The sequence below is a fragment of the Micromys minutus genome (assembly GCF_963924665.1).
Source record: "Micromys minutus genome assembly, chromosome: 21".
Classification (NCBI taxonomy): Eukaryota; Metazoa; Chordata; class Mammalia; order Rodentia; family Muridae; genus Micromys; species Micromys minutus.
In genome coordinates, this window is record NC_137956.1 from 32,446,810 (window position 1) to 32,472,690 (window position 25,881).

The following is a 25,881-nucleotide window of genomic DNA, read 5'->3' on the forward strand; positions in this document are numbered from 1 at the left end:
GATAGCATGTTTTGAATGGTCTGTATTAGCCTGGGGAAAAGAACTTACAGTGCCTTGGTTTTTTTATATCGTTTTTCTTTATGACATGTGGTTTTTAAAAAGTAATGACTTAGCTACAAATTTATTGAAGTAACTGGATTTATCCATCAGGAAATGAAACTACTAAGCAAGAAAAAAGAAGGCTGCATTTAAATTGGTCTATCATGAATAATCTGAGTCCTTGCCATTAGAGAGCTTACAGTTTTCCTTTTTGGTTAGATTCATTGAGTGTATGTTTTCTTTATCAAGTCCTAGGGTAAAGTTTTGTGCAATTGCTTAAAAAAAAAAAAGCAACCTTACTGAAGAAAAGTAAAAATGTTAAATGAGTAGAATTATTTTTTTCTGTAGGTAACTTAAAGACTATATGGTGTGGAGCTAATATTCTGATTTCATTTTAGATACCCAATAATACGTCTTTTGATAAATAGATGAGGTTAAAGTCACCTTTGATCCTGGAGAATCCCTTTATCCCAAAGGAACACACTTCTCAGGTTGATAGATTGTGTCCTTAAAGAGTGTCTTTATAATATTCCCAAGTCTTCAAAGAGTTATTTTTACAAAAACTCAGCTGCACTTAACAGGCATAAAACTGAATTGTATCTAAAACCAAAAGTGTATAGTGAACACAATTCATACACATGACAGCTTTATTTTGTTTGGCAACAGGGGAAAACAAGTCATGCACCATCTCTACGCAAACACTTTCAAAGCCAAGCAAATGATATCTGAGTTAGAGTTTTGGTATTTTCTTTCTTGCTTTTTTCTTTCCCTTTAAAAAATGTTTTTAACATTTTGAATAGTATAGTAACAGATAAGATAGATACAGGGAAATATACAGAATTTTATTAATTTTGATTACCTTGGCAACTGTGCTATGAAATCCTCCTTTCATTAAATATTTAGTTCGGTGGTTCTCAACCTGTGGGTTGAGACCCCTTTCAACAGGGGTTGCATAACGAATTACCATCTATTTACATCATGATTGATAATAGAAAAACTACAGTAATGAAGTAGCAAAGAAATACTTTCATGGTTGGGGTCACCACACATGAGGAACTGTATTAAAGGGTCACAGCATTAGGACTGTTGAGAACCACTGTTTTAAATTATAATTTATCTTTTCCAGGGTCCCTGGGGTATTGTCACGATTTGACATTTCCAGTTTGGCAGTAAGGAGTATACTTGGCTTGATCTCTACCAACATTTCAAATACATACTAACCTAGTTCCTTAGAAGTTACACTTCTTGCATTCATGTCTAAGAAAGGAATAGGAACAAAAAAGCACTTGTTTATGTTGAAAGTATAATTCAGGTAAGCCAAATTAACTCGTCCTTCAATTGGATGGTGTTGATGGTTCTTGATCAAAGTAAAAAGCAAGAGTTTGAAAAAGGATGGAGGAACAAAGTAGCAAAATAAGAAGGGCTGAGGGGTGTTGGTGTAGTGCATGTGGATGGTTCTAGGTTTAGATTCCCAGCACCACAGATAAAGTACAAGTTGCATACATTTCAGTGCAGCTAGCGATGAGGTGTGACCGGCTCAGCCTTGTGTTCCTGTTTAAAGGATATTATAAAGCTGGATTTTATATTGTGCTTTTGGGTAAGTCTCAAAATACTTTAGAATACTTGGCTAATAAAATCCTTTAAACTGACCCCCCTTTTTTACAAGTGTTACCCTTTCATATTTTCATCTGAAATTAAATAATTTCCTCCTGCTAAACTTGGATGGGACTGGTGGTAACATCTTAGAATTCTTTTTAAGACAAGGTTTCACTGTGTAGCCCATGTTGACCTCAAACTTTGAGCCCTTGATTCTCCTTACACCAGTCTCTTGAGTGCTGGGGTTATAGTAAACAGTGTTATTTAGGCTAATAGGTATTGTGCATTCTCTTGTCTATTGCTTTAACTACCCAAATCTGCCAAATGTGTGGGGCTGTTTTGTAAAAATTTTCCTCAATTTAGTCACTGTTAGGCTTCAATTATCTGGGTTAACTCCTAGTTGTAATAGTTCCCAATTTCTATAATGGTTATAAGGGAGATTAGTTGAATATTGGGGAACTGGAGGATCTTGGGGAAGGTGGGGTTTGCAGGGTTTGCTAATTTCTATTGTTGGTTGATATTACATTTCTTAGATTCTCAATTTCTCCACGTGTGACTTTCCATCAACCAAGGTTTGATTATTTCAGTGATTGGCCTTTCTATTTAGGAAGAGAACTAGGATGGAGAGAAAAGGGAGGCTATTCTGACCATTTAGAATGGAAACAAAAACGGACAGAGAGAGAGAGAGAGAGAGAGAGAGAGAGAGAGAGAGAGAGAGAGTAGAAAGTTGCTTTGATTTTAGAAATGTCCATCCTTTTTAGCCCCCGCCCCCTTCAGTATAAAGGGCAACAAGAAGCGTATTGTAAGGTTGGCTGCACTGTGGTCTGTTGAAAAGTGTAGGGTTCTGAATTCACTACTATAGTAAAAAAGGCTTTCTATTGTGGGTGAGAATCACTTTTTCTTCCAAGTAATGTTGTCTAGTTTGTGCCTTTTTTGACTTAATTTAGTATTCAAGAGAGGGGACAGAGTATACATAGTAAGAAGTTTACATGGTATGTCACATTTTTTAAGTCTTCAAGTAAGCCTACTAGAAATGAAGATCATTAATTTGTAGACTAATACATCAACTAATAATTGTCTGCAAATGTTAGCAAGTGCCAAATTCTGTACTTGTCTTCATTTTCAGAAAAAATTTCATGAGATTTTTGTACAAGGTCCACAGTCAGATGCAGAAGCTGCCAGAGCTTGCCAGCAGAGCTGGAAGGGCCCAGTGGTTGGTTACAATACCTGAGAATGTAAAGTGACTTAGCAGTTTGGCAGGTCATGGTGAAATTACATTAAGCCAGGTAAGTTGAAGGTCCCTGAACTCCAGTACACAGAAGTAGTTTCTGAGATGTTTAGCAGTGCTTTTGTTACTAGGACAAAGCCAGTTCTAGAGGCCCTTTTTCAAGTTCCAAAGTTTTTAACTCAAGTTTTCTGCCAGTGAAGCTTTCTTATAGGTTCTGTAGGAGCCTGAGGTACCCCAGGGAAGCTGGCCAATACCGAGGCAGCTTCTGCTTCTGTGCAGAGAACGCTGTGTGGCCTTGTCTCCAAGAGAGCCTCCACACACTGAGGGTGTAGACTGCTGACTGAAGGCTTTGGGAGGTGATGGTGATGGCCTGAGACTTCCAAGGGAGAGCTCTGCACACTTGAAGCAAGCTGCTGACTACTTAGAGCATTTTAGTTTCTATGCACTTGGAGGAATCAAACCCTTTACAAAGCAGTGCACCAACTAGGTAGACCATCTCTATATACCATCCTTTTTGTAGATAATGGCAACTACTCTTCATCCACTGACTGAAGCTTTCCACATTTCTCTGAAAGGCTTGAAGTTACTATTTTATTGCCCTTGTTTCCAAGTTCAGAGGGAGACACAGGTTCATCCGATTCATAGTCTTCAAATGAGCTGAAAAGACAAAATTAGTTGATTTTAAAAAAGTAGTTTATAAACATTTGGGTATATATCAATATAGCAATGTAGATATTTTATGATTAGCTTGAAAAACCACCCTTACCCAGCATGAATATAATTGAGCTGCTCTGAAGAAGGCACAGTCTAGAGCAGAAAACTGCTTCCTAAAGCTCAACTTCCTAAAGTTAGGATTTGTTGAAAAGTAGAGTTAGAGGCCTTTTGAGTGTGTACACTCAAATTTCTACATAGGAGCATTTTATCAATCACCAGTTTTGTATAACAGCCTCTCTCTTGTGCCTCTATTGACACATTTAGATGTGCAAATGTGTCTGTTGATCAAGTCCACTTGTGGATTATTCTCCATTCTAATTTTTTTCTTTTATTTTCTTAATTTGGGAGGTTTTTTTTTTTTTTTTTTTTTTTTTTTTTTTTTAAAGATTTTATGTATGAATACACTGTCACCACCGTCTTCAGACACACCAGAAGAGGGCATCAGATCTCATTACAGATGGTTGTGAGCCACCATGTGGTTGCTGGGAATTGAACTCGGGATCCCTGGAAGAGTAGTCAGTGCTCTTAACCTCTGAGCCATCTCTCCATTCTAATTCTTAGAAGAATTTTAATTCCTTTTAAAACCTACTGGTAGCCTTGAAATGCCTTGTCTCCCAGGCTCAATATTTATCTCTTGTGAATGATGGTTGCCTGCCCTGAGGTATTCAAGTTACGTATTCTGATACTATTTTAAGCCTAGAAAAATACATAAAGTCATTGGCTGAATCATGTTAACAGTGTTGACATCACTGGTGTAGTTTAGGGACTTTTACATGCCATTGAAGAGCTTTATTCTGGAGGTACATATCCAACTCACTGATCTGTTTTGTTTTTTTAAATGTATATGAGTGTATGGCCTGCATGTATGCACATGTACCATTTGTGTGATGTCCATGAAAATCAGACGAGGGTATTGGATCTCTTGAAATTGGATTATAAATGATTGTGAGCTGCCATGTGGGTTTTGAGAACTAAATTCGGGTTCTTTGCAAGGGCAACAAGTGCACACCACTGAGCCATTACTCCAACAGCCCCGCTCCTAGAGCCCCCAGACATAATTGAGTAGAAGACAGAAGGTTAAACACTTCTTAAAACTGTAACCTGCTTTATTAAAGATACTTTTCATAAACAATCATGGTATTCAGGCAGGACGGCTAAACACTTTTTAAAAAAGTGTCTACTAAACGTTTAGAAAAACTTCCCTGTGATTCTAGCTCATGGTGATGCTTAAACCTGCATTCTTAATGTTTCTATTCCATATCCATCCTTGAGGTGTCACGGATATGTCACAGCAGTGGGCTATGTTGGTAAGCTTGCTTTACTAGGTGTAGAGTGGTATCAGTTAATTCTAACAATGACAAATCAGGAAGATATTTTTTTCCCCTTGGGCTCTAACTTGATGTGTGCAACCTGCTAGTGTCTTAATACCTCAGTGCAAGTGTGACAAAAAGGCATATTTAAGTCACAACTGATATCAATTCAGTAAATTTGGGCTTCATAAAGTACCTGTAGGTGTGCATTCCCCCAAGCCCCATCCAGTACTTAAGAGCAGAAACAGGGTCTCTCATGTAGCCCATGAGACCTCAAACTCACTCTGGATCTTCTTACTTCTGTACTCTTAGTACTGGGAATTCAGGCAGGTACTACCACACAGTTTATGCAGTAATACTGAGGTTAGAGCTTAGGACAAAAGCACTCTACAAATTCAGCCACACCCATAACCTCTTTTTCTCTTAAGAAACTTCCCACTAAATAGCCATGGCTGGCCTGAAGGAGAGAACTGACACATAGGCTTACCTCTGACCTCCACATGTGTCATGTCATGCGCGCACACACACACACACACACACACACACACACACACACACTAAAAGTTCCTAATGTCTACCATCTCACTTTCCTGTCTCAGAAAGTTGATCTGCTTTAAGAACACTCAATAGAAAAGTGCTAAAATGCTGTTTCAATTTTAAATGAGTGTTCTATGTTACTACGTGCGCAGAAACGAGAAGAGGGTGCGAGATCCCCTGGCTCTGGAGTTTTAGATGGTTCTAAATGGCTATGTAGGCATGGCTAGGTCCTCTGCAAGAGGTGAGACATCCTTCCAGCTTCTTAAATTCAAAACAATAAACCCCTCCCCATTTTTAATGATAAGTTCTCTTTATATAGTCCAGGCTTAACTCAAATGTGTGGTGTTCCTGCCTCAAATGCCCAAGTCTTAGGATTATAGGTGTGTGCAATTGTGTCTGGACTATAAACTACCTAAATGGACAAGTTACTGCTTTAAGCATCATTCTAAAACATTAAAAATTGTTTTTGAACGCTAGTAACATTGTTATTTAGGTGTACTGAAGAGTGAATAATGGTTATCTCTATTGCTTGACCAAAGGTGTTTTTAAAATTATGTGTGTGTGCATGGTGGGTAAGTATGCTTGTGGTAATGTGTGGAGGTCAGAGGACAACTCTTGTGAAGTTGGTCTTTTCCTTCCTCCTTTATGTAGGTTTGGGGGAATCAAGCACTTTTATCTGCTGACTCACCTTGCTGCTCCGCACACCTGTACCTTAAAAATATTTAATTTAGATGTGTAGCTGGGTGCCCATGCCTATATGTAAAAGCCAGAAAAGGGTGTTGGTGTTCTCTTCTGTTACATTCTACATCTTTCTGTGAGCGTTTCTTTCCCTGAAACTGGGACTCCATTTTCTCAGCAAGTCTAAAAGCCAGCAGCTTACTTCACAGCTCAGGTTACAAGCAAGTTGGGAACACTTGTCTTATTGTGTGGGTATTGAATTCCAACTTCTTTTGTTGTAAAAGCCATAAGGATGCTAATTATAAATAATGGTATAACCTTTCCTCATATTATGGACTCTGGTCTTTGTGGGTTTATTCCTGGGTTGAATCTATGCTGGTCTTTGTGGTGAAGTTTGCCAGCTAGCATGCAGTGTCTGCAGCCTCAGGTCTGGAGTGATTTATTGGCTGTGACTGAACCAAGAGGGTAGAGAGTGACAAAAGGGAAACAAACCCACAGCTTTTTAAGAGCATACGAATTTTACATTCTTTTGGAAGGTTGTATGTTCTGCAATTAGTAAGGACATCTTTGGTGGGGTTTGGTGGAATACTGTTGCTCTCTATCTGTGCTGTATGGTAAAATATTTGCTGAGGCAAATACATAGTCCATACCAGTCTATCAGGTTACATAGAAGATAGAAAAATGGTGGTTTGCCTTAGAGAAGCCTACAGTCCAGTGCTAAGATGAGGAAGTCCATCTGTTTCCACTCACAGGCCAGGTTCTGTTAGACATACTACATTTACCATCTCAGTCCACTGTTTACACAAACACACAGTTACTGTATTACATAGTGTCCTGTATTCTAGGAATAAAGCAAACAGCCTGGGCGATGAATGCTACTTACAGTTGACTAAACTACTGGAAAAGGCTAGGAAAATATAGCCATGGTCATAGAAGTTGTAGAAGTAAATAAATAGCCACTGGGTTTTTTTTTTTTTTTTTCTTTTTAAAACAAAGAACTAGGCTGAAAGACTATATACATTATCTTTTTTTGCTTTTTGTTTGATGTTTCAAGACAGTGTTTTCTCAGTGTATCCCTGGCTGTCCTGGAAGCCACTTTATAGACTAAGCTGGGATTAAACTCAGAGATCTGCCTGCATCTGCCTCCCGAGTGCCAACACTGCCTGCCTATATATTGTCTTCTTTAGGTCTTAAAGTAGCTTGGTGCTGCAGAGGCTTCATTGTGGAGGGCGATACTGTGGCTTGGAACCCTGGATCACACTAGTAAGTAGTAGAACAAGATTTGAGCCTAACTCCAAATTTTATGTGTGTGCCGTTACATACTCCAACTTTACCCAGAGTAGTCATTGCTACTGCTCTCAATGTGGATGCCAGGTGTTTACATGAACTCTCTTCGATTCTCACAAAAACTCTGGAAGGTAGTGGCCAAGATCTTCTGAAACTGAGTGGGAGGAGTCAGGTAACCTGTGCAGCTGGTGATGGCCAGCGCTGAGTGGCTCCTAAGCCTCTTAACATTCTTCCTCTTTCTAATATGGATCTGGCAATTTCTGTGTGACATTTATTCATCCTGAATTATCTCTACTTCTTCATGAGGTGAAGCCCTAGGTTGTAGCCTTTGGATTTTTAGGCACAGACTCAGGTTTTGGACCAGTCAGTTGTTAATTCTGTGTGACAGGCCTTCCTTTTCTTTTGCTGACATCCTAGCACTTGCTGTGAAGGCTACTGTCTTCTCTTCCCTAGAGACCTCAGCACCCACATGTGTTCTCTGTAAGCTTTATCTCCACCACATGAGATGAGAGGTCTCATATGTACTGGTTGAATTTCACTACAGCTGGTGACTGCATTGCTTCTTGTAACCATTTACCTGTGTCTCTGCCTCCTCTCCTTTCTGTGTCCTTGCATCCTCTTCATTCCAAGCTCGCTGGTACCCTCTTAGTACTACCACAGTATTGTTTTCTGTTTGATCCAACTGTATTTTATCTCTGATATTAAGTTTCTCTTGTGTTTACTCAAACATACTAGGTATTTAGACCTGATATCCTCCCACTCCCTTTCTTTAAAGGTTAAAAAAATGGGGGTGAGAGAAGTGCTAAAAAATGGGCTGGAGAGATGGCGCAAAGGTTAAGAATGTTTACTGCATTACTTATGAGAGGACTGGAGTTTGGATCTCAGCACCTAGCTCCAAGGAATTTACCACCACCTTCTGTCCTCTGTAGACACACACACACACACACACACACACACACACACACACACACACACACACACACGGAGTGGGGGGGGGGGCTTGGTAGTGCATACTGTTAATACCAGCACTTGAGAAGCAGAAACTGGTGCATTTTTGAGTTCAAGGTCAGCCTGGTCTACATAGCCAGTTCCAGGCCAGTCACAACTGCCTGGTGTGAGTGCACGGAACTGATGCCGGTCTTCTGCAGGAGCAGTATGTGCTCTGAATTACTGCAGTCATTTTCTTCTTTTGTCAGCTTTATCTGAGTTACAACTATTAGTAGCTCATTCTTATTTTCTGGGAATTAACTGATGTCAACAAACTGTTTATAGTTTGTGTATAATCGAGAGGTGATGAAAGGCAGTTGAAAGAGAACTGTTTCCCATAGGTTCATATATTGAATTCCTGGACCTCATGCTTCCCTGCTATGACAGACTTAGATCGTAGGAATCATAAGGCAAATTGAACTCCCTTTTCTAGAAGTTGGCTTTGGTCATGGTGTTTTATCACAGCAGCAGAAAACTGACTTATATTTATATTTCATCACTTCCAATTTCTTTTCTGGGGAATGGAGGGTTGCTGGGGATTAATCTTTACCCTCAGCCCACAATAGCTTAAAGTATTTCACTGTTTAGTGTATGTAGGTCCCATTTACTTTCATGACTTGCTTTCTGTAAGAAATAAATTTTTGTGTAAATGAACTCCAAATATGTATCATTTAAACCTCACATTTTGAAAAGATCCAGAATTCTGAATTTCAGAAACTATTCATTATTTTTGTTTGTGTGTTTTGCCTATATGTAAGTGTACTACTGTGCAGTGCCTCCTTGAAGGCTAGAAAAACGCATTGGTTCCATTGGGATTACAAACAGTTGTGAGCTCCATGTGGGTGCTGGAAACTGAACCTGAAAGAACAGCAAGTGCTCTTTTAATTGCTGAGCCATCTCTCCAGCCACCAAAGTTTTTTTCATACTAGTACTTGAATGGTATTTATGATTTTAAGCTTGACCGTGTGTGTGTGTGTGTGTGTGTGTGTGTGTGTGTGTGTGGTGAGCTGAGGTGATGTAAGTGGTGTGTGTGTGTGTGTGTGTGTGTGTGTGTGTGTGTGTGGTGAGCTGAGGTGATGTAAGTGTGGTGTGTGTGTGTGTGTGTGTGTGTGTGTGTGGTGAGCTGAGGTGATGTAAGTGTGGTGTGTGTGTGTGTGTGTGGTGAGCTGAGGTGATATAAGTGTGGTGTGTGTGTGTGTGTGTGGTGAGCTGAGGTGATAAGTGTGGTGTGTGTGTGTGTGTGTGTGTGTATGTATGTGTGTGTGTGTGTGTGTGTGTATGGTGAGCTGAGGTGATGTAAGTGTGGTAGCACTATCCCATGCCTGGGGACCTGGACTGAACCAGAGCGGGATGGAGCTGAGCAGCAGTCATCTCTGCTTCCTGGCTGGGGACTCAGGGTTACAGCTGCTTTTGGCTTCCGCTGCCATGATTGACTAAGGCACTTGGAGATGTGAGCTAAGATAAATCCTTAAGTTGTTTTTGTAAGGTATTTGATCACAGAATGGAGGAAAGTAATTAATATAACGCTGCTTAATTTCTTTTTGCACTTTTTTTTGTGGGTAATGTAGTTTTTTTTTTAACTAAAGATTTTTCAGTTCTTTTATTATTTTGTGGTGAATTTACACTCATGTAGGGGCTGACAGACTATGATAAGCCAACTCTGTCTTCATACCTGTGTTGGTACAACCCATGAGCTAAGAGTACTTTTACCTTTTTTAATTTCAAAGAAGAAAATCACAGGAATATTTTGTGATGTGAAACACTGTGCAGTCAGTACCTCTGAGTTTATTTTAAAAGTTCTATTGAAACAGTTTGCTTGTATATCACCTGCGTCTGCCATGCAGTTGTAACAGGACCTACAGGATCTGACATACTTGTAGCCAGGACAGAGGGAAATGCTGATTGTTGCTCCTATGCATCCTTTATTTGCTTCAATAGCTAAAATTCTAGAAATTATTTCTATTGTTTTCTAGAGGTGTTTTTAAACCCCAGCATTTCAATAAAAATAACAAATAATATTTTCAACCATGTCCATTCCATTCAGTATCATGCTCCAGTTTTCATTAAAAACATTACTTTCTGGGCCTGTGAGATGGGGCTAAGTGGTAAAAGGTGCTCACTTCCAAGCCTTCCAAACTGAGCTTGATCTCGCGATCCTTCAAGGTGGCAGAACCTATGTAATTTCCTGATGTGCACCACAGCATAGGGACCGTTATAGTTATGTGTCTTCCAAAAGTAAAACAAAACCAAACAACTGTAGAAAAGGAACTGTTGAGAAACAAACAACAAAGCCCCAACAACAATCGAACTCCCCCATTTCTAAGACACTAGCTATACTTTTTAAGGGGACATTTTTTCTTCATTCTTCTGAAAACTCATTTTGATGCCTTGTTCTGATCTCTGTATTACCTTCTTCCAACAGTAAGTGTCTTCATATTGTATTTTGTTGGTATTTCTCAACTGTTTGGTGTGTGGTTATTTTTCTTTGTAGTTGGGAACGGACTGCTGCCTCGGCCTTACCGTTTGCCTAGGAAGTGGAAGAGGGTTGGAAAGATGGTTGGTCTGTCTATGCTCCTAAGTGTCTGGGTTGGCTTCTCTTTCTTCCAAGTTCCCATAGTGTCTGCTTTTGTCTTTCTTTTAGGGATAGGATGGGGTATACAGAGTTTGACCTGTGTGAATGCTGCTGTTCCAGTCCTCTTTGTTTCTAGGTTCCAGTCAACTGAGGTAGGGACCACTTAGTGCTGCTCCCTTTTCTTTGACAATTCCCCCTTTGTATTCTGTTCTACAGAGCTGTCTGCTCACTAGTGTCCACCTTAAGCCTCTTTTCTTTTATGTGGTTCTGTTTTTGTTGTTCTGTTTTCTTAATTATCATCTTCCATTTCTAGAATCTTGCTATGTATGCCAGCTGTTCAAAATTCATGATTTAGCTGCTTGGTCTCTTGGATGCTGGTGTCTTGGCATAAGCAACCGCACATGGTGTGGGAGCTGAAGACTGTACCATGTGCCCAGTCCACCCCCTTTAAATTAGAAGCTAGTCTGTACTGTTGGTTTTTGGATGCTTTGTATCCTAATATGTATTCTGTAAATGCTATATGAGCAACATTCAGCAAGTTTTTTAAAAATAGGATCTACTTTACAATGTCTATAAACAATAGGACTCATTTCCCACTTCTGATTTATTTTTTGTCTCTAAAGTCTAATATCAAGATAGCTTTATAAGAAGTGCTTTTAAGGGCTGGAGAGATGGCTCGGTGGTTAAGAACACTGATTGGTCTTCCAGAGGTTCTGAGTTCAATTCCCAGCAACACATGGTGGCTCACAACCATCTGTCATGGGATCTGATGCCCTCTTCTGGTGTGTCTTAAGACAGTTACAGTGTACTCATAGACATAAAATAAATAAGTGCTTTTAAATTATTAAAATAATGTTTCTTGGTGGTGGTCATTATTCCATAACTGAATCATTTTAATAAAAAACTTTAGCCCTTTTCATTTATTGATCTAAAAAATAAAAACATTTACTTTAATTTTGACATCATTAGTTTATGTTGCATGGTCTGTGCTGTTGTATGTTTTGTGACTGAATTAAACTATTTCGAGTTTGGCTTTACTATTCTAGGTGTTTACTTTAACGTTTTACATTAGCTCTCCTTGTTGTCTTAGTAGCTTTTTTAGGGTGTCTGCTGAGATGTGCTAATAAAATTTACATATGTATTCTCTGTGTCTTTTTTCAATTGTTACTGCTAAAATTTATACAAAATTTTCCTCTCTCTACCCTAATTTTCCTTACAGTATGTTTCCATCAGATTGTATCTTATTTTCTATCTTTATAGTTCAGTGGTTCTCAACCTTCCTAATGCTGTGATCTCTTAATAGAGTTCTTCAAAATTATTTTCATTGCTACCTTATAATTTTATTACTAGTATGAACTGTAATGTAAATATCTGTGCTTTTCAATGGGTCTTAGCTGGCCCCTGTAAGAAAAAGGTCGTTCAACTCCCACAGAAGTTTGACTTAGAGGTTGAGAACCTCTCTTGTATTTGGTTAGGTTTCTTTTTATATTTAAATTGACTGAATTCTTATTATTTGTTATTTTATGATATTGTTAACTCCCTTTTCTTGTCTTGTGACATGTTTCTAATTAAAAATTTTACTAGGGCTACGCAGAGAAACCTTGTTTCAAAAATTAAACAAAAATTATTTTGTTTGTATGGGTGTTTTAATTTTGTGTATGTCTGTGTACTCCATGTATGCAGGGTTCTTGGAAGGCCAGAAGAAGGTACTGGCTACCCTGAAAATGGAGTTACACACAGGAGTGAGCAACCGTGTCAGTGCTGGGGATGGATCCCAGGTCCTCTGTGAGAGCAACTAATGCACTTAACTACTTGAGTTATCACTTCAGCCCTGGTAACTTGTACTTTTAAAAAGTGGAAAACTGAGATAGTGATTCCTCAGGAGTTCTTTTATTGCTGAGAATTGTTTTTGCTATCCTTGGTCTTTTGCTTTTCCATATGAAGTTGAGAATTGCTCTTTCTATGTCTGCGAAGAATATGATGGGATTGCATTAAATGTGTAGATGCTTTTGTGTAAGATGTGTATGGCCGTTTTTACTATGTTAATTCTACCATCCATAAGTATGGGAGATCTTTCCATCTTCTGAGGTCTTCAATTTCTTTCTTCAGGGACTTGAAGTTCTTGTCATATATATCTTTCACTTGCTTGGTTAGAGTCACACCAAGGTATTTTATATTATTTGCGGCTATTGTGAAGGGTGTTGTTTCCCTAATTTATTTTTTTAGCCTGCTTATCATTTGTATAAAGGAAGGCAATTGATTTGTTAATTTTATATCTTTGCTGAAGTTGTTTATCAGCTATAGGAGTTCTCTGGTAGAATCTTTGGGGTGGCTTATGTATACTATCATATCTATGAATAGTGGTACCTTGACTTCCCTCTTTCCAATTCTCTTTGTTGGGTCTTTGTGTAGTTTAGGTATCTGAGTAACTGTGGCTTCCTAGAATGAATTAAGTAGTGTTCCTTCTGTTTCTATTTTGGAATAGTTTGAGGAGTATTGTATTATCACTTCTTTGAAGGTCTGGTAGAATTCTGCACTAAAACCATCTGGCCCTGGGCATTTTTGTTTATGAGGTTTTTAATGACTGTTTCTGGTTCCTTAGGGGTTGTGGAACTATTTAGATAGTTTACCTGCTCTTGATTTAACTGTGTGGTATGTGGTATCTGTCTAGAAAATCATCCACTTCACCTAGATTTTCCAGTTTTGTCCCGTAGGCTTTAGTAATATCTGATGATTTTTTGAATTTCATCAGTTTCTGTTATTATGTCTCCTTTTTCATTTCTGATTTTGTTAATTTGGATACTGTCTCTGTAACCTTTAGTTTGGTTAAGGGTTTTTCTATCTTGTTGATTTTCTTGAAGAATCAGCTCTTGGCTTTGTTGATTCTTTTTATCTTTCTCATTGGTTGAGTTCAGCCCTGGGTTTGACTATTTCCACTTCTGGGAGAATAACCATCCCTGACCTAAAGCTATACTGTAGAGCAATAGTAAACACAACATGGTATCATTATAAAGACAGGTCGGACAATGGAATAAAATTGAAGACCCAGAAGTAAACCCCTAAACCTATGAATACTTAATCTTTGACAAAGAAGCCAAACTGTAAAATGGAAAAAAGAAACATCTTCAACAAATGGTGCTGGTCTAACTGGAGGACAGTGTGTAGAAGAATGCAAATTGATCCATATTTATCACCTTGTACAAAGCTCAAGTCCAAGTGGATGAAGGGCCTCTACATAAAACTAGATATACTGAATCTAATAGAAGAGAAAGGGGGAAATAACTTTGAACACATTAGCCCAGGGGAAATTTCCTTTACAGAACACCAATGGCTCAGGCTCTAGTCAACAATTGAGAAATAGGACCTGATGAAACTGAAAAGCTTCTGTAAGGCAAAGGAAACCTATATATTGGGAGATCTTCAAAAAAACCAAATACCCCAATTAACAAAAGGAGTACAGAGCTAAACAGAATTCTTGACATGGGAACCTTGAATGGCCAAGAACCACTTAAAGAAATGTTCATCATCCTTAGTCATCAGGAAAATGTAAATCAAAATTAACCTGAGATTCCACCTTACACCAGTCAGAATGGCTAAGATAAAAAACTCAAATGACAGCACATGCTGCCAAGGATGTGGAGAAAGAGGAACACTCCTCCATTGCTAGTAGAATTGCAAACTGGAAATCAATCTGGTGGGTCAGGAAAATTGAAATAGTTCTACCTGAAAACCCAGCTATACTACTCTACTATTGGGCATATACCCACAAGATACTCCAACATAAAGGACACATGCTCCACTACGTTCATAGCAGCCTTATTTGTAATAGCCAGAACTGAAAACAACTCAGATGTCTCTCAACCGAAGAATGGATACAGTAAATGTGATTCATTTACACAACTGAACATTATTTAGCTATTAAAAATGAGAACATCATGAATTTTTCAGACTTATGGATGGAACTAGAAAATATCCTAACGGAGGTAAACCAGACCCAAGAGGACGTGCACAGTATGTACTCACTCAGAAGCGGATATTACTTAAAAAGTACAGAATACTCATGATACAACACACGAACCTTATGAAGTTTAACAAGAAGGAAGGCCCAAGTGTGGATGCTTCAATCCCACTTAGAAGAGGGAACAAAATAACGATGGGAGGCAGTTAGATGGAGCAAAGTAGGTGGGAGATGGGAGGCACAGGGGAAAAGGAGGCAGGATCAGGTATGGGAGGAGACAGGAGAGAAGCCCAGAGGGCCAGGAGAATGAGTGGAAATATGCAGCACTGTGGGGTAAGAGATGGAGGAATCTCTAGAAAGTTCCAGAGACCTAGGATGTGAGAGTCTCCCATGACTCAGTGGGAGTGTGACCTTAGCCGAAATGCACAACAGTAGGGCTGGAATCTGAAGAGACTACTTCCAGTAGACAGACATGGCTCCCAGTTGAGGGATGGAGCTACCTACCCATCTTGAAAATTTCTGACACAGAACTGTTCCTGACTAAAGGAAATGGAGGGACAAAAATGGGCAAGAGACTGAAGGAAAGGCCATCAAGTGACTGGCCCAACTTGGGATTCATTCTATGAGCAGGCATCAAACCCTGACACTATTACTGATGCCATGTTGTGCTTGCAGACAGGATCTGTCCTCTGAGAGATTCTACCAGCAGCTGACTCAGATATATACTGTTACTTACAGCCAACCATTGGACTGAGGTTGGGGAGCCATTAGGAAGAGTTAGGGGAAGGATTGAAGAAGCTGAAGGGGATGGCAACCCCACAGGAAGACCAACAGTGTCAACTAACCTGGATCTCTGGGAGCTCCCAGAGACTAAGCAGCAAACAAAGAGCATACACGGGCTGCTCCATGGCCCCTGTCACTTATGTAGCAGAGGACTGCCTTGTGTGTCCTCAGTGGGAGAGGATGCCCCAGGGAAGGGGGATGCTGGTGGGTGTGAGCTGGGGGTGGGTGAGTTCAGGCACACCCTCTCAGAAGCAAAGGGGAGGGGAACTGGGGTGAAGAACTCACAGAGAGGAGGCCGAGAAGGAAGGGTAACAATTGGAATGTAAATAAATAAAATAATTTTTAAAAAAGTGGCAAACAAAACTACCTTACGGAAGAGGCAAATCAGACCTTTAATCTTTGCTGCATCCCAGTAAAGTGACAAGCCACAACTGTCATTGGTTGTCATTAGTATCTCCTGGTTATATTTGGCTTTTGACCTTGCCTACTCAGGCCATTTTTTTAATTTAAAAATAACTTCATATATGAAACCTTAGTTTTTTGGCTAAATAAAGGAAAATCCCCAGATTTAAAAACATCCTGAAGACACCATGGTCTAGGTATAGTGATACATCCTCATCATCCAAGTGCTGGAGTGGCTCAGGGTGGAGGACAAGATCAAGGTCAGTCTCTGCCCCTGACAGTGGGGTATGGGGGGAAGGGTAGGGTAGGGGAAGGAGGGAGGGACCTTAGGGAAAGGTAGCACAAGGCACAGCCTCTTAGAGTACTATTTCACATCATCTAATGGACTGGAAACTTCCTGTTTATCCTTCCTTTCTCTCTGTGCTCCAGGAGGCTGGCCTGATGGACCAATCAGGGAACTCCCTGGTCTCCTGGAGGTCAAGAGGTGTCATCACCAGTTGCTGAGGACATGAAGAGAGTTGTATGTGTGTTAGTAGCTTGTTCTCAGGTGAGTTTACTAGTTTGGCAAATTCCAAATCCTGTCGGGGCCCTTTCACAAAGCTACTTTTTTTGGGTTTGGTGTTTCATGTCCTTGTCCCTTTAGGCCGAGACATGGAAACTTGCCCAGTTTGAAGGTCTGCATCCATCATTGCTTGGTTTCTATAAGATCCTTTTATCTCTTTGTGGACTCTTGACAACCACCTAGTTCACATAACACTTTTCTACTTGCTGTGTTATATTAAATGACATGTATACTGCATGATTCCACAAACACCATAATTTGTAACAGTGAAATATTAAAAATAAATATCAATTAGAAGAGTATAAAGTAATAACAGGACTGTACAATATTACACTATACATGATATATACAGTAGAATCCTACAAAAGTATAAAAATGAGTCATTACAGGTTGCTAAGAAAATGGCATTTCCCCTGCAATTTGAAGACCTGAATTCAGAGCTCTGTAACTTTCATATATTACATGTAGTATAATATGTTTGTATTCCCAGAAAAGACTATGAAAAAAAATTAGAAAGAATTTCTAAAGAAGTCATAGAAAGTAATAGAAAAACCAATAAATGATATAGTTGCTAAAATGTCCCAAGCAGTAAAACTTTTGGACAGCCTTCTTTCTTAGCATGATCCATACATGGAATTTTCCTTTGACTCTTCCTGATAAAGGTTCATTTAACTCATGATCCATTTATAATTGAGGGAAGGTTCAAGTCTGTAGCTGGTGTGACTATTGCAGAGTTGTGCTCATTGATTTTGGACTCCATGAAAGACGACTTATTAAAGGCACTGGGACATGAGAATGTCAGGAAACCAGTGAGGATTGCAAAACATGACTACGGGGAATATGCTCTTCCAATGTAAGAGAGCCAAGCGGGACACATTTACGTTATGTTATTTAAACGTGGAAAAATAGAGAAGGGTTTTTTAATGCTAGTTTTAGTATTTCTGACATGGGCAGCCCTGCTAGAGCCCTGTGAAAATCAAAGAGATGCACTTACCCTTCCTGGAGTTGAACCTGGGCAGATTCCTCAGTCACGAGAGCCTCATATTCCTCAGCAGCAAATCTGTCCCAGTCAGAGGGCTCAGGGCCATCATTTTCAACATCCTGATTAAAAGAAGGAATTAGAATAAAGGCATAAATTGGATATATTTATGGTATATTTATGGTACAAATATCATAAGTGTATATTGCTGAAAACCTATCTGAAAAGTATTCCAATACAGTAAAAGCAGGGCTAAGGCAATATTCCCACAGTAATCTGCCCCTGAAATTAGAAAATTACGTGTGCTAAGCAGCTTACATGTTTTTGGTCATGATTCTCTCTTTGAAAAAATTTAATTTGTGCATCATGTATATATTAGCATTTGCAGAAGTCAGAAGGGGTGGTGCAGTTAGACAGTTGTGAGTCACTGTGTGGGTGCTGGGAACTGAACCAGATCCTCTGCAAGAGCAGCCAGTGCTCCTAATCTCTGAAGCATCTCTCCAGTTCCATGATTCTTAAAAAGAAAAAGAAATGTGTGTTTTGTGTGTGTACATGCATGTGTGGAGACCAGATGGAGTCTGTTCTCTTTCCATTCAGGTTTTATTGATGGTCTAACAGATATTTGCTCATGACAAAGGAGCTTGTCTCTACTCTTATGTAGAATGACATTTAAAACTGATAACCATACACAGGAATAATTAATACTTGAAGAAGTGTTCCATTATTTGAAGCTGTCTGTTAATGGAGTTCTGTTATTACTTAGAAGGGTAAATCTATTTACCTCACTATCTTGGAAGTGCATAGCACAATTAAACCAAGGTCAGTGTAGCTGATATACTCTTTCAAAACTACTTTTTTGAAACTAATTTTTAAAGGTTTGCAACTGCCCACAGCTATCAATATAGCCCACTAGATAGCAAGGACTTAGAGGTGGAGATTACCTAAACTGCAAGATTGCTTGTGGGATGAGATGTGTTCTTAGTATTTACTAATTCATCTGGAGGCGAGGTCTTTGTATATATTCCTGGCTGTCCTGGAACTTGCTTGATAGATCAGGCTGGGCTTGAACTCAAATAATCCCTTTTCCTCTCCCCTCCCTCTGCTTTAGACTTTGTCTCTTTTCATATTTGATCAAGTATTTTAGGCATTATCTTTAAATACAGAGAGCCTATATACACAGACCATTTAACATGCAGCATATTGCCTTTGGTACTCAGCTCTGAGAGTTCAATTTCTATGTATACTGTTACCTTCTGGACTGCAAAAGGATCTCTTTGTTCATGGTCCAAGTATTTCTCCAGGTTAAAGAAGGTGTCATAGAAGATGTGAGCCATTCTACACCTCTTCAGATCTCGCAGAGTTATTCTGCCTGTGGAAAGACAAATATACCCTGTAAATTTCACTGGCAGCTCTTTTGACAAACAAACAAAAAAACCTCATTGATGTTGAAAATATATGTTCATTTATTATAAATCACAGTTTTCTAAAGTAATTTTTAACTTGTATATGCCAGTGGCTTTTAAGTATACTCATGATGTGAAACCATCAACACTGTGACATTATCACACCCTGCCCCTGCCCCCGCCCCAGCAAAGAACTGTAGTTTCTTTGAGAAATCCTCTCTACCTCCCCACACCCCTGAGTCACTAATCTATTTTTTTTCTTTATGGAAAGTTTTCCTTTTTTTTTTTTAAGATTTATTTATTACATATAAGTACACTGTAGCTGCCTTCAGACATACCAGAAGAGGGTATCAGATCTCATTACAGATGGTTGTGAACAACCATGTGGTTGTTGAGATTTGAACTCAGGACCTCTGGAAGAGCAGTCAGTGTTCTTAACCTCTGAGCCATCTCTCCAGCCCAAAAGGTCTATTTCTTACACAGTGTATTTGACATTAATAGTCAAAGAGAGAGAAACTAAATTCTTCTGTAGTTGGGAAGCCTGTAAAAGCAGCTCTGGAATGTGGAGTGTATCAGGACACTACAGAACTCAGTGTTCAGTCTGTTTAAGGATGAACAGTGTAAACGCTGTTCCACTGGCCTTACCATCACTAGCTGGCTTCACCAAGTCAAGCATCTGGCACAACAGATCATGGAACGGCAAGGGCTCAATGCCCATGGCTTCCATCCGTTCACACTGCTCTTCATAGAAGTACTCTAGCTCATACATGGAAAGGACACCATCTCCATCCACATCCATGCAGCGGAACCAGTACTCAATGCTAGGAGGAGAAAGGTGCTTGTTAGCATGGGCCTGGGAGAGCTTCTTTACAGTAAATCTACCCACATGCTGCAGATTATGCCTAATTTATAAAGTTCATTAGAGAAACAGTGGCTCAGCCACTAAAAGACAGGTTCATAACCGAAAATATAATAAAAAAAATCTATTGGGAGTCTCTTCTGTCTCTTGTTTTTAAATTTTAGAGCCAGTCATTTCCAAATGCCAGTTATTTTGCTTTTTATTTCCTATTTTCAGAGCAAATGCCCATATTTCTCTTCATTTTTCTGTTTCAAGAATTGCACATTGATTTTTACCAACAGGTATCTATTTTGGCCTTTATCACTTCCATTTACTTAATACAGTAAAATTGTTCATTATTTAGAGTTAATAACAGTATGTTTCTTTATCTCTCATTGGCTTTGCTTCCTGTGTCTTTAAATATAAATATAAATAAAATGCCACTAGTTGTTTAGATTCACATTAAATTACAGCAGGTATTTTAACAATCAAATTTTCTTAAAATATTCTTTGATTCCTTCTGACTTAATTTCCTATGGTTGGTTTGGTCTCTATGCTTGGTTCACAATTTCATCTTGAAGTTCCTTTTTCTATTATCTCTCTTGGCTCTCACATTTCTCCCATCCTTTGACAAGGCACATTATCTAGTAGTATCTTAAAAAGAGTTACAGCAGGTAATTCTGTCTGTCTGTCTGTCTCTCTCTGTGTGTGCGCATGTGTGCATGCATGTGGAGGGCAGAGATCAACACTGGTCATCTTCCTCAGTTGCTTCTTCATGTCTGAGACAGGGCCTTTCATTAGCCAAATAGCCTATGCTAGTTGACTGGTGAGCCCCAGGGATCCGTCTGTCTCACCTCCCTAGCACTGGGATTACACGTGTGTGCCACAACTGGCTTTTTGTCTTTATAAATATGAATGCCAAGGATCAAACTGAACCATCCATAATTTTTTTTGATCTTGCATTTTTTTTCCTTTTTTAAATTTTAATTTAAATGCACTCTTACTGTGTCATCTTAGATGGCCTTCAACTCTCGGGTCAGTGATCTAGTTCCTGAGTACTTGATATTCCTTGTGGCTCAGATCTCAAATATGTAAAGGTTCTTTTTTTCAACCTCTAATTTGGTAGCGTAGCTAATTCTAGAATTAAAGTTCAATATTGCTTTTTCTTCAGATTTTTTTTTGAAGGGGGCCTCACATTGTAGTTTCTAGATGTGATCTCCTAGGATTTTAACTTTTACATATATGAGTCCATTGGGCATACAAACTACTCTTAAGGGCAGGCTTCATGCCCATGACTAACACACAATCAACTCAATGGTAGTTTTGGAGTTTCTTTGTCTCATAATGCTTTGTCAGGGCTCCAACCCCCCCACTCCAACCTCTTACATGTCCTTTGTGTGTATTTTATGGCTTCTAGCTTTGTGTTTTTATGGGGATTGTCTGTGTGCAAATGTGTGTGTGCCTAAGTCTGTATTTTTTTTGGAGGGGCTCTTCTGTTTTTGTTTGTTTTGTACTATCCCAATTAGTTTGTTTTTATCTTATTTATTTTTAGATGCCTGTTTGTGTGGATTTGGATGGGAGGGGAGGAGGATCTGGAAGGAGTTGGGGGAGGAGAATCATAATCAGAATGCATTATATGAAAAAATTATTTTCAGTAAAAGAAAAAAAAGGGCATCCCAGCCAGAAGAACATATCCCATGGACAGACAACAGCTTTTGGCATAGCCCTTGTTCCAGATGTTCAGGATCCACATGAAGACCGAGCTGCACATCTGCTATAAATGTATGGGGAGGCCTCGGTCCTTTGGTTGTGGTTCAGACTTTGAGAGCTCCAGTGTCGAGGTTAGTTGACTCTGTTGGCCTTCCTGTGGAGTTCCTGTCTCCTTCAGGGCCCCCACAGTCTTGCTCCTACTCTTCCATGAGAGTCCCCAGCTCCATCCACTGTTTGGATGTGCTGTCTCCATCTGTCTTGAGTCAGCGGCTGGGTGGAACTTCTCAGAGGAAACACAACACTATTCTTTTTGTTTAGGATTGTTTTAGCCATCCGAATTTTAAAGGTGCCTTTTCTATTTCTGTGATAAAGCACACTGAAAATTTTATTTGGATTGTATTTTAATTTTGTAGATTCCTTTTGGCGGGATGGCCATATTATCTATTTGGGGAGTTGGCTTAGTTCTTTCTTTAGCCTACTTTTATCATGGAAGGTCATTTGTCATCAATTATGATAGATAGTTTTGCTGAGCACAGTAGTCTAGGTTTGCAGTTGTGGCCTTTCAGAACTTAAATACATCATTCAGAACCTCCTTGTTTATTGAGAAATTATTTGATATTCGGATGTGTCAGGAGCCATCTAGGATAGGCTAAGGCTAGCAGGTGGCCCATTGATTTTGCATGGTCTTCAGTGGGTGAGCTCAATGGCTAAATTCCAAAGAGACTTCATTGCAGTTGACATGCCTTTCCTTTCATTATTAAATTAATGTAATAATCCCTGGGCATTATTATCAGATTATTATTATTATTGATCAGACTTCTTGCATATCAACATAATGATAAACTTTCATGAATTAATGCTATTTAGATGAATTAATGATTCTATAGAATTCCTGATTTGATTTAATAAGTTTAGGAAGATAGTTTTAAGAGATGGTCTTAGCTGCTTTGCTAGAAAGATGTAATAAAGTTAGAATCAACAATAGAATGTGCTCACTTATAATAGTAAGTAAAGTCTGCCTAATAAGTAATATAATGAGCTTTCATAGTCACACTAAAAAGAGAAATTGACTTGGGACAAATTTGTGTTCAAGAAAAAGCATTGGGGTCCAAGGATGAAGCCATACCATAGGTGTGCATGATACTTAGGTAAGGCCATGTAAAAACTGTTGCTTTGAACTTATAATAAGCTTATAGAATGAAACACTGCTTTGAATTTAATATCAACATCCTTCTATAACTCCCTTTTTATGTAACATTTTATCTCTGAGGCAATTTTCTAAAGAACTTTTTGTCTAAGAAGATATAAAAAGGTCAGAGCAAAGAAATAAAATTGTTGATTGAATGGTTTGAATTGGGGAACTCTGCCTCATCCATTCATCCAATTGTGTATATCTTTTTGTACATGTGTATAGGTATATATGTATGTAAGCATGAATACTTGTGGAGTGTATAAGACTCAACCACTTTGGTGGTTGGACCCAAAAAAATGTGAATGTGTTAATGTGTAAATGAGCATGAATGATAATGTAAATGTGTGTATGAATGGATATGTGTCTGTGCATATCTGCCCATATAAGGCATTTAGTTCTTTTCCTTTCCTTCCTTTCTGGTTCACAAAGAGTTAACCAGCCAAGCTAGAGAGGCATCTGGCTGCCTGGACAGAGAAGGGAGTGACAGCAGTAAATTCTTTACTTAATTCCCCACTGCTATGCAACAGGTGTTAATTGCCCAAGCCAGTAGTTTTTACCCATAGAATAAGCAAGAAAGTTCTTAGGATTCTTTTTAGAAGTTATCAGCAAGCATTCAATACGGTCAAAGAGCTAGAAGGCCAGATACATCAGACTTTAAAGCTACCTCTATGTCCAATGCTGTGTTCTGCTTCAAACTATTCCAGGCCAGGCTGGCTACTGGCACTGATGGGCCTGCCTTTATATATGACGTAGTGTTTCTCCATTATGATACAGATTCTGTAGGGATACCCAGAAGATGCCCTTGAGGCTGGACTGCATGGCTATGCGAAAGTTTAAAATATCACAATTAAGGTTTAATCCAGTGTTGGGCACAGTAGATGGAGACCTCATCCAGCTAACTTAACTGGCAAACCTAGGTCCAAGTGACAGCCCCTATGTGAAAAACAAGTAGCTGGCTCCTGAGGCCCACCTCATGTTCACACACTTGTATCAGCATATATCTTTGTACCCACATGTACACATCAGAAATATTTACTTTCTTCATTCATGTTCTCTAATCTAAGATAAATTACAAATCACTGTATTTATAATGGCAGTTATTTTAAAATGTAGCTGTCCTAAAAATGGCTTATTTCCCATTTCAATTATTTATGAACATAATACTAAACATTTCAGTAACTTAAAATTTTAATTAACTTTGTGTTTGGATATTTGCCTGAATGTATGTCTATGTTATACTACATGTATGTCTATGTTCTACTACATGTGTGTCTGGTTTTACTGGAGCAGTGGTTCTGAATCTTCCTAATGCTGTGACCCCTTAATACAGTTCCTCACACTGTGGTGACCCCAGCCATAACACTATTTTGTTGCCATCTCACAACTATAATTTTGCTACTATTATGAAGTGTAATGTAACTATTTCATATGAAGGATCTCTGATATGTGAACCCAAGGGGGCCGTGATCTACAGGCTGAGAACCACGGCTCTAGAGGCTAGAAGTTACAGATGGTTGTGAGTTGCCTTGTGGGTGCTGGGAATCAAATCCCACTCATCTGGAGGAACAGCCAGTGCTCTTAACTGCGGAGCTATCTCTCCAGCCTTTTCAATAATTTTTGAATCCAAATCTACATCAAAGAATGCCTAAGTGTGTATAGGACATTATTTTACAGGCAAGAGGTCCTTTTCAGAGGGACCTAGGTCTTTGGCCTAATCAGGAGACAGTAGTGGAAAGAAATATGTAAATTCAAATTACAAATTAAGGCATATTTGAGAGTGCCAAGGAAGGGGTGTGAAAATTTCAACTGGGAGCATGAAGTTATACCCTTACATACTAGTCAGTCTGCTGACGCTTCTTTGGCATGTTTACATGTATGTGTGTAGGTGAAAGTGCACACTTGCATAAGCATATAGATGGCGCAAGTTGATGTTAGGTGTCTTTTCCAAGTGCTCTCCACTTTATTTATTGAGGGAGAGTCTCTTGTTAAATGCATTTCACTGATTCCGCTAGTCTAGCTAGCCAGACTATTGCGCTAAGGATACTCTGTGTCTCCTGGACATTAGAATTATAAGTGGGATCCTCAGGCCTTGGCTCTATATAAGTGCTGGAGATCCCAACTCTGGTCCTCTAGCTGGCATGGAATGGCTTTATCCACTGAGCCATTCTTCTAGTCCCACAATCTGCTTTTCCTTCCTTCTTCAATTTACTGCAGAACTAGTGAAGATTATAGAAGAACTAAAATTTGCAGAATTTATTCCACATTTAATATAAATTTTATTTCTTACTTCCAGGAGGAGCAGGCTTCACTTTATATGTTCAGCAGCCTTTTACTTTCTACCCTATGACCATGGGTTCTGTGCCTCTCCTTTCCAAGACTGAGCTCCTCTAGGACAGAGACAGCCTGACATGTCTTCCTGTGCCTAGACTGGGTCACTGGACAAGTACATACCATGTTTAGACTAGGTCAGTTTATAAGCACACACCATGTTCTTTCCAAGCTTTGTGCATCTTTACATGTTGACAACCAAACCTTACCTGGTCGGGTTCCGTTTGTCTTCCTCAGAAATCAAAAACCAAACAAAGTCTGCATAGCTCATTCTTCCCTCTTTCTGTACAGTTTTTCCTCTGAAGAAAACACATGGTTATAAAATTTCCTGAGCAATTTAGAAATAAAGTAACTCCACTTTTTAGAATTTTACTTAAAAAAAAAAACAGAAGAAGAAAATGATAAGAGTTTTCATAAGGCTGGATAGTTTAGAAAGTGCGACCTTTGAGGCCTATCTCATTTTTAAGGGCCTACAAGGTGAAACTAGAAGACATTTGCCTAAATTAAGAAAAAAAAAAAAAAAAAAACCCTGTTGCTTTTATGGTGTTAGAGTTTGACCTCCCACTGAGTGCTTTCTTTTACTTTTAATTTATTATTTTGCTAATTTTTGTGAGACAGGGTCTCACTATGTAGCCTTTGTTAGCTGGAACTTACTATACAGACCAGGCTGACCCTGAATTCACAGATCCACCTGTCTCTATCTCCCAAGTGCTGGGATTAAAGGCATGTGCCACCATGCCCAGCTTACTTTTAGTTAAGTGTTTGGGGATTACAGGTC

General features: G+C 39.1%; 1 protein-coding gene across 2 annotated transcripts in view; it reads right to left on the minus strand.

Annotated features, from left to right (window-relative positions):
• Positions 1-860: 860 nt before the first annotated feature.
• Positions 861-25,881, minus strand: part of PPP2R3A (protein phosphatase 2 regulatory subunit B''alpha) — a 133,782-nt gene continuing 108,761 nt past the window's right edge. For both annotated transcript variants that reach the window (XM_080934442.1, XM_080934443.1), the window contains 5 exons: positions 25,313-25,402; positions 19,681-19,856; positions 18,883-19,001; positions 17,648-17,754; positions 861-3,520 (listed from right to left, as the gene is read on the minus strand). In XM_080934442.1, coding sequence (XP_080790568.1) covers positions 3,394-3,520; positions 17,648-17,754; positions 18,883-19,001; positions 19,681-19,856; positions 25,313-25,402 — 619 coding nt within the window. In that variant the 3' untranslated portion in view covers positions 861-3,393. The remainder of the gene's footprint in view (positions 3,521-17,647; positions 17,755-18,882; positions 19,002-19,680; positions 19,857-25,312; positions 25,403-25,881) is intronic.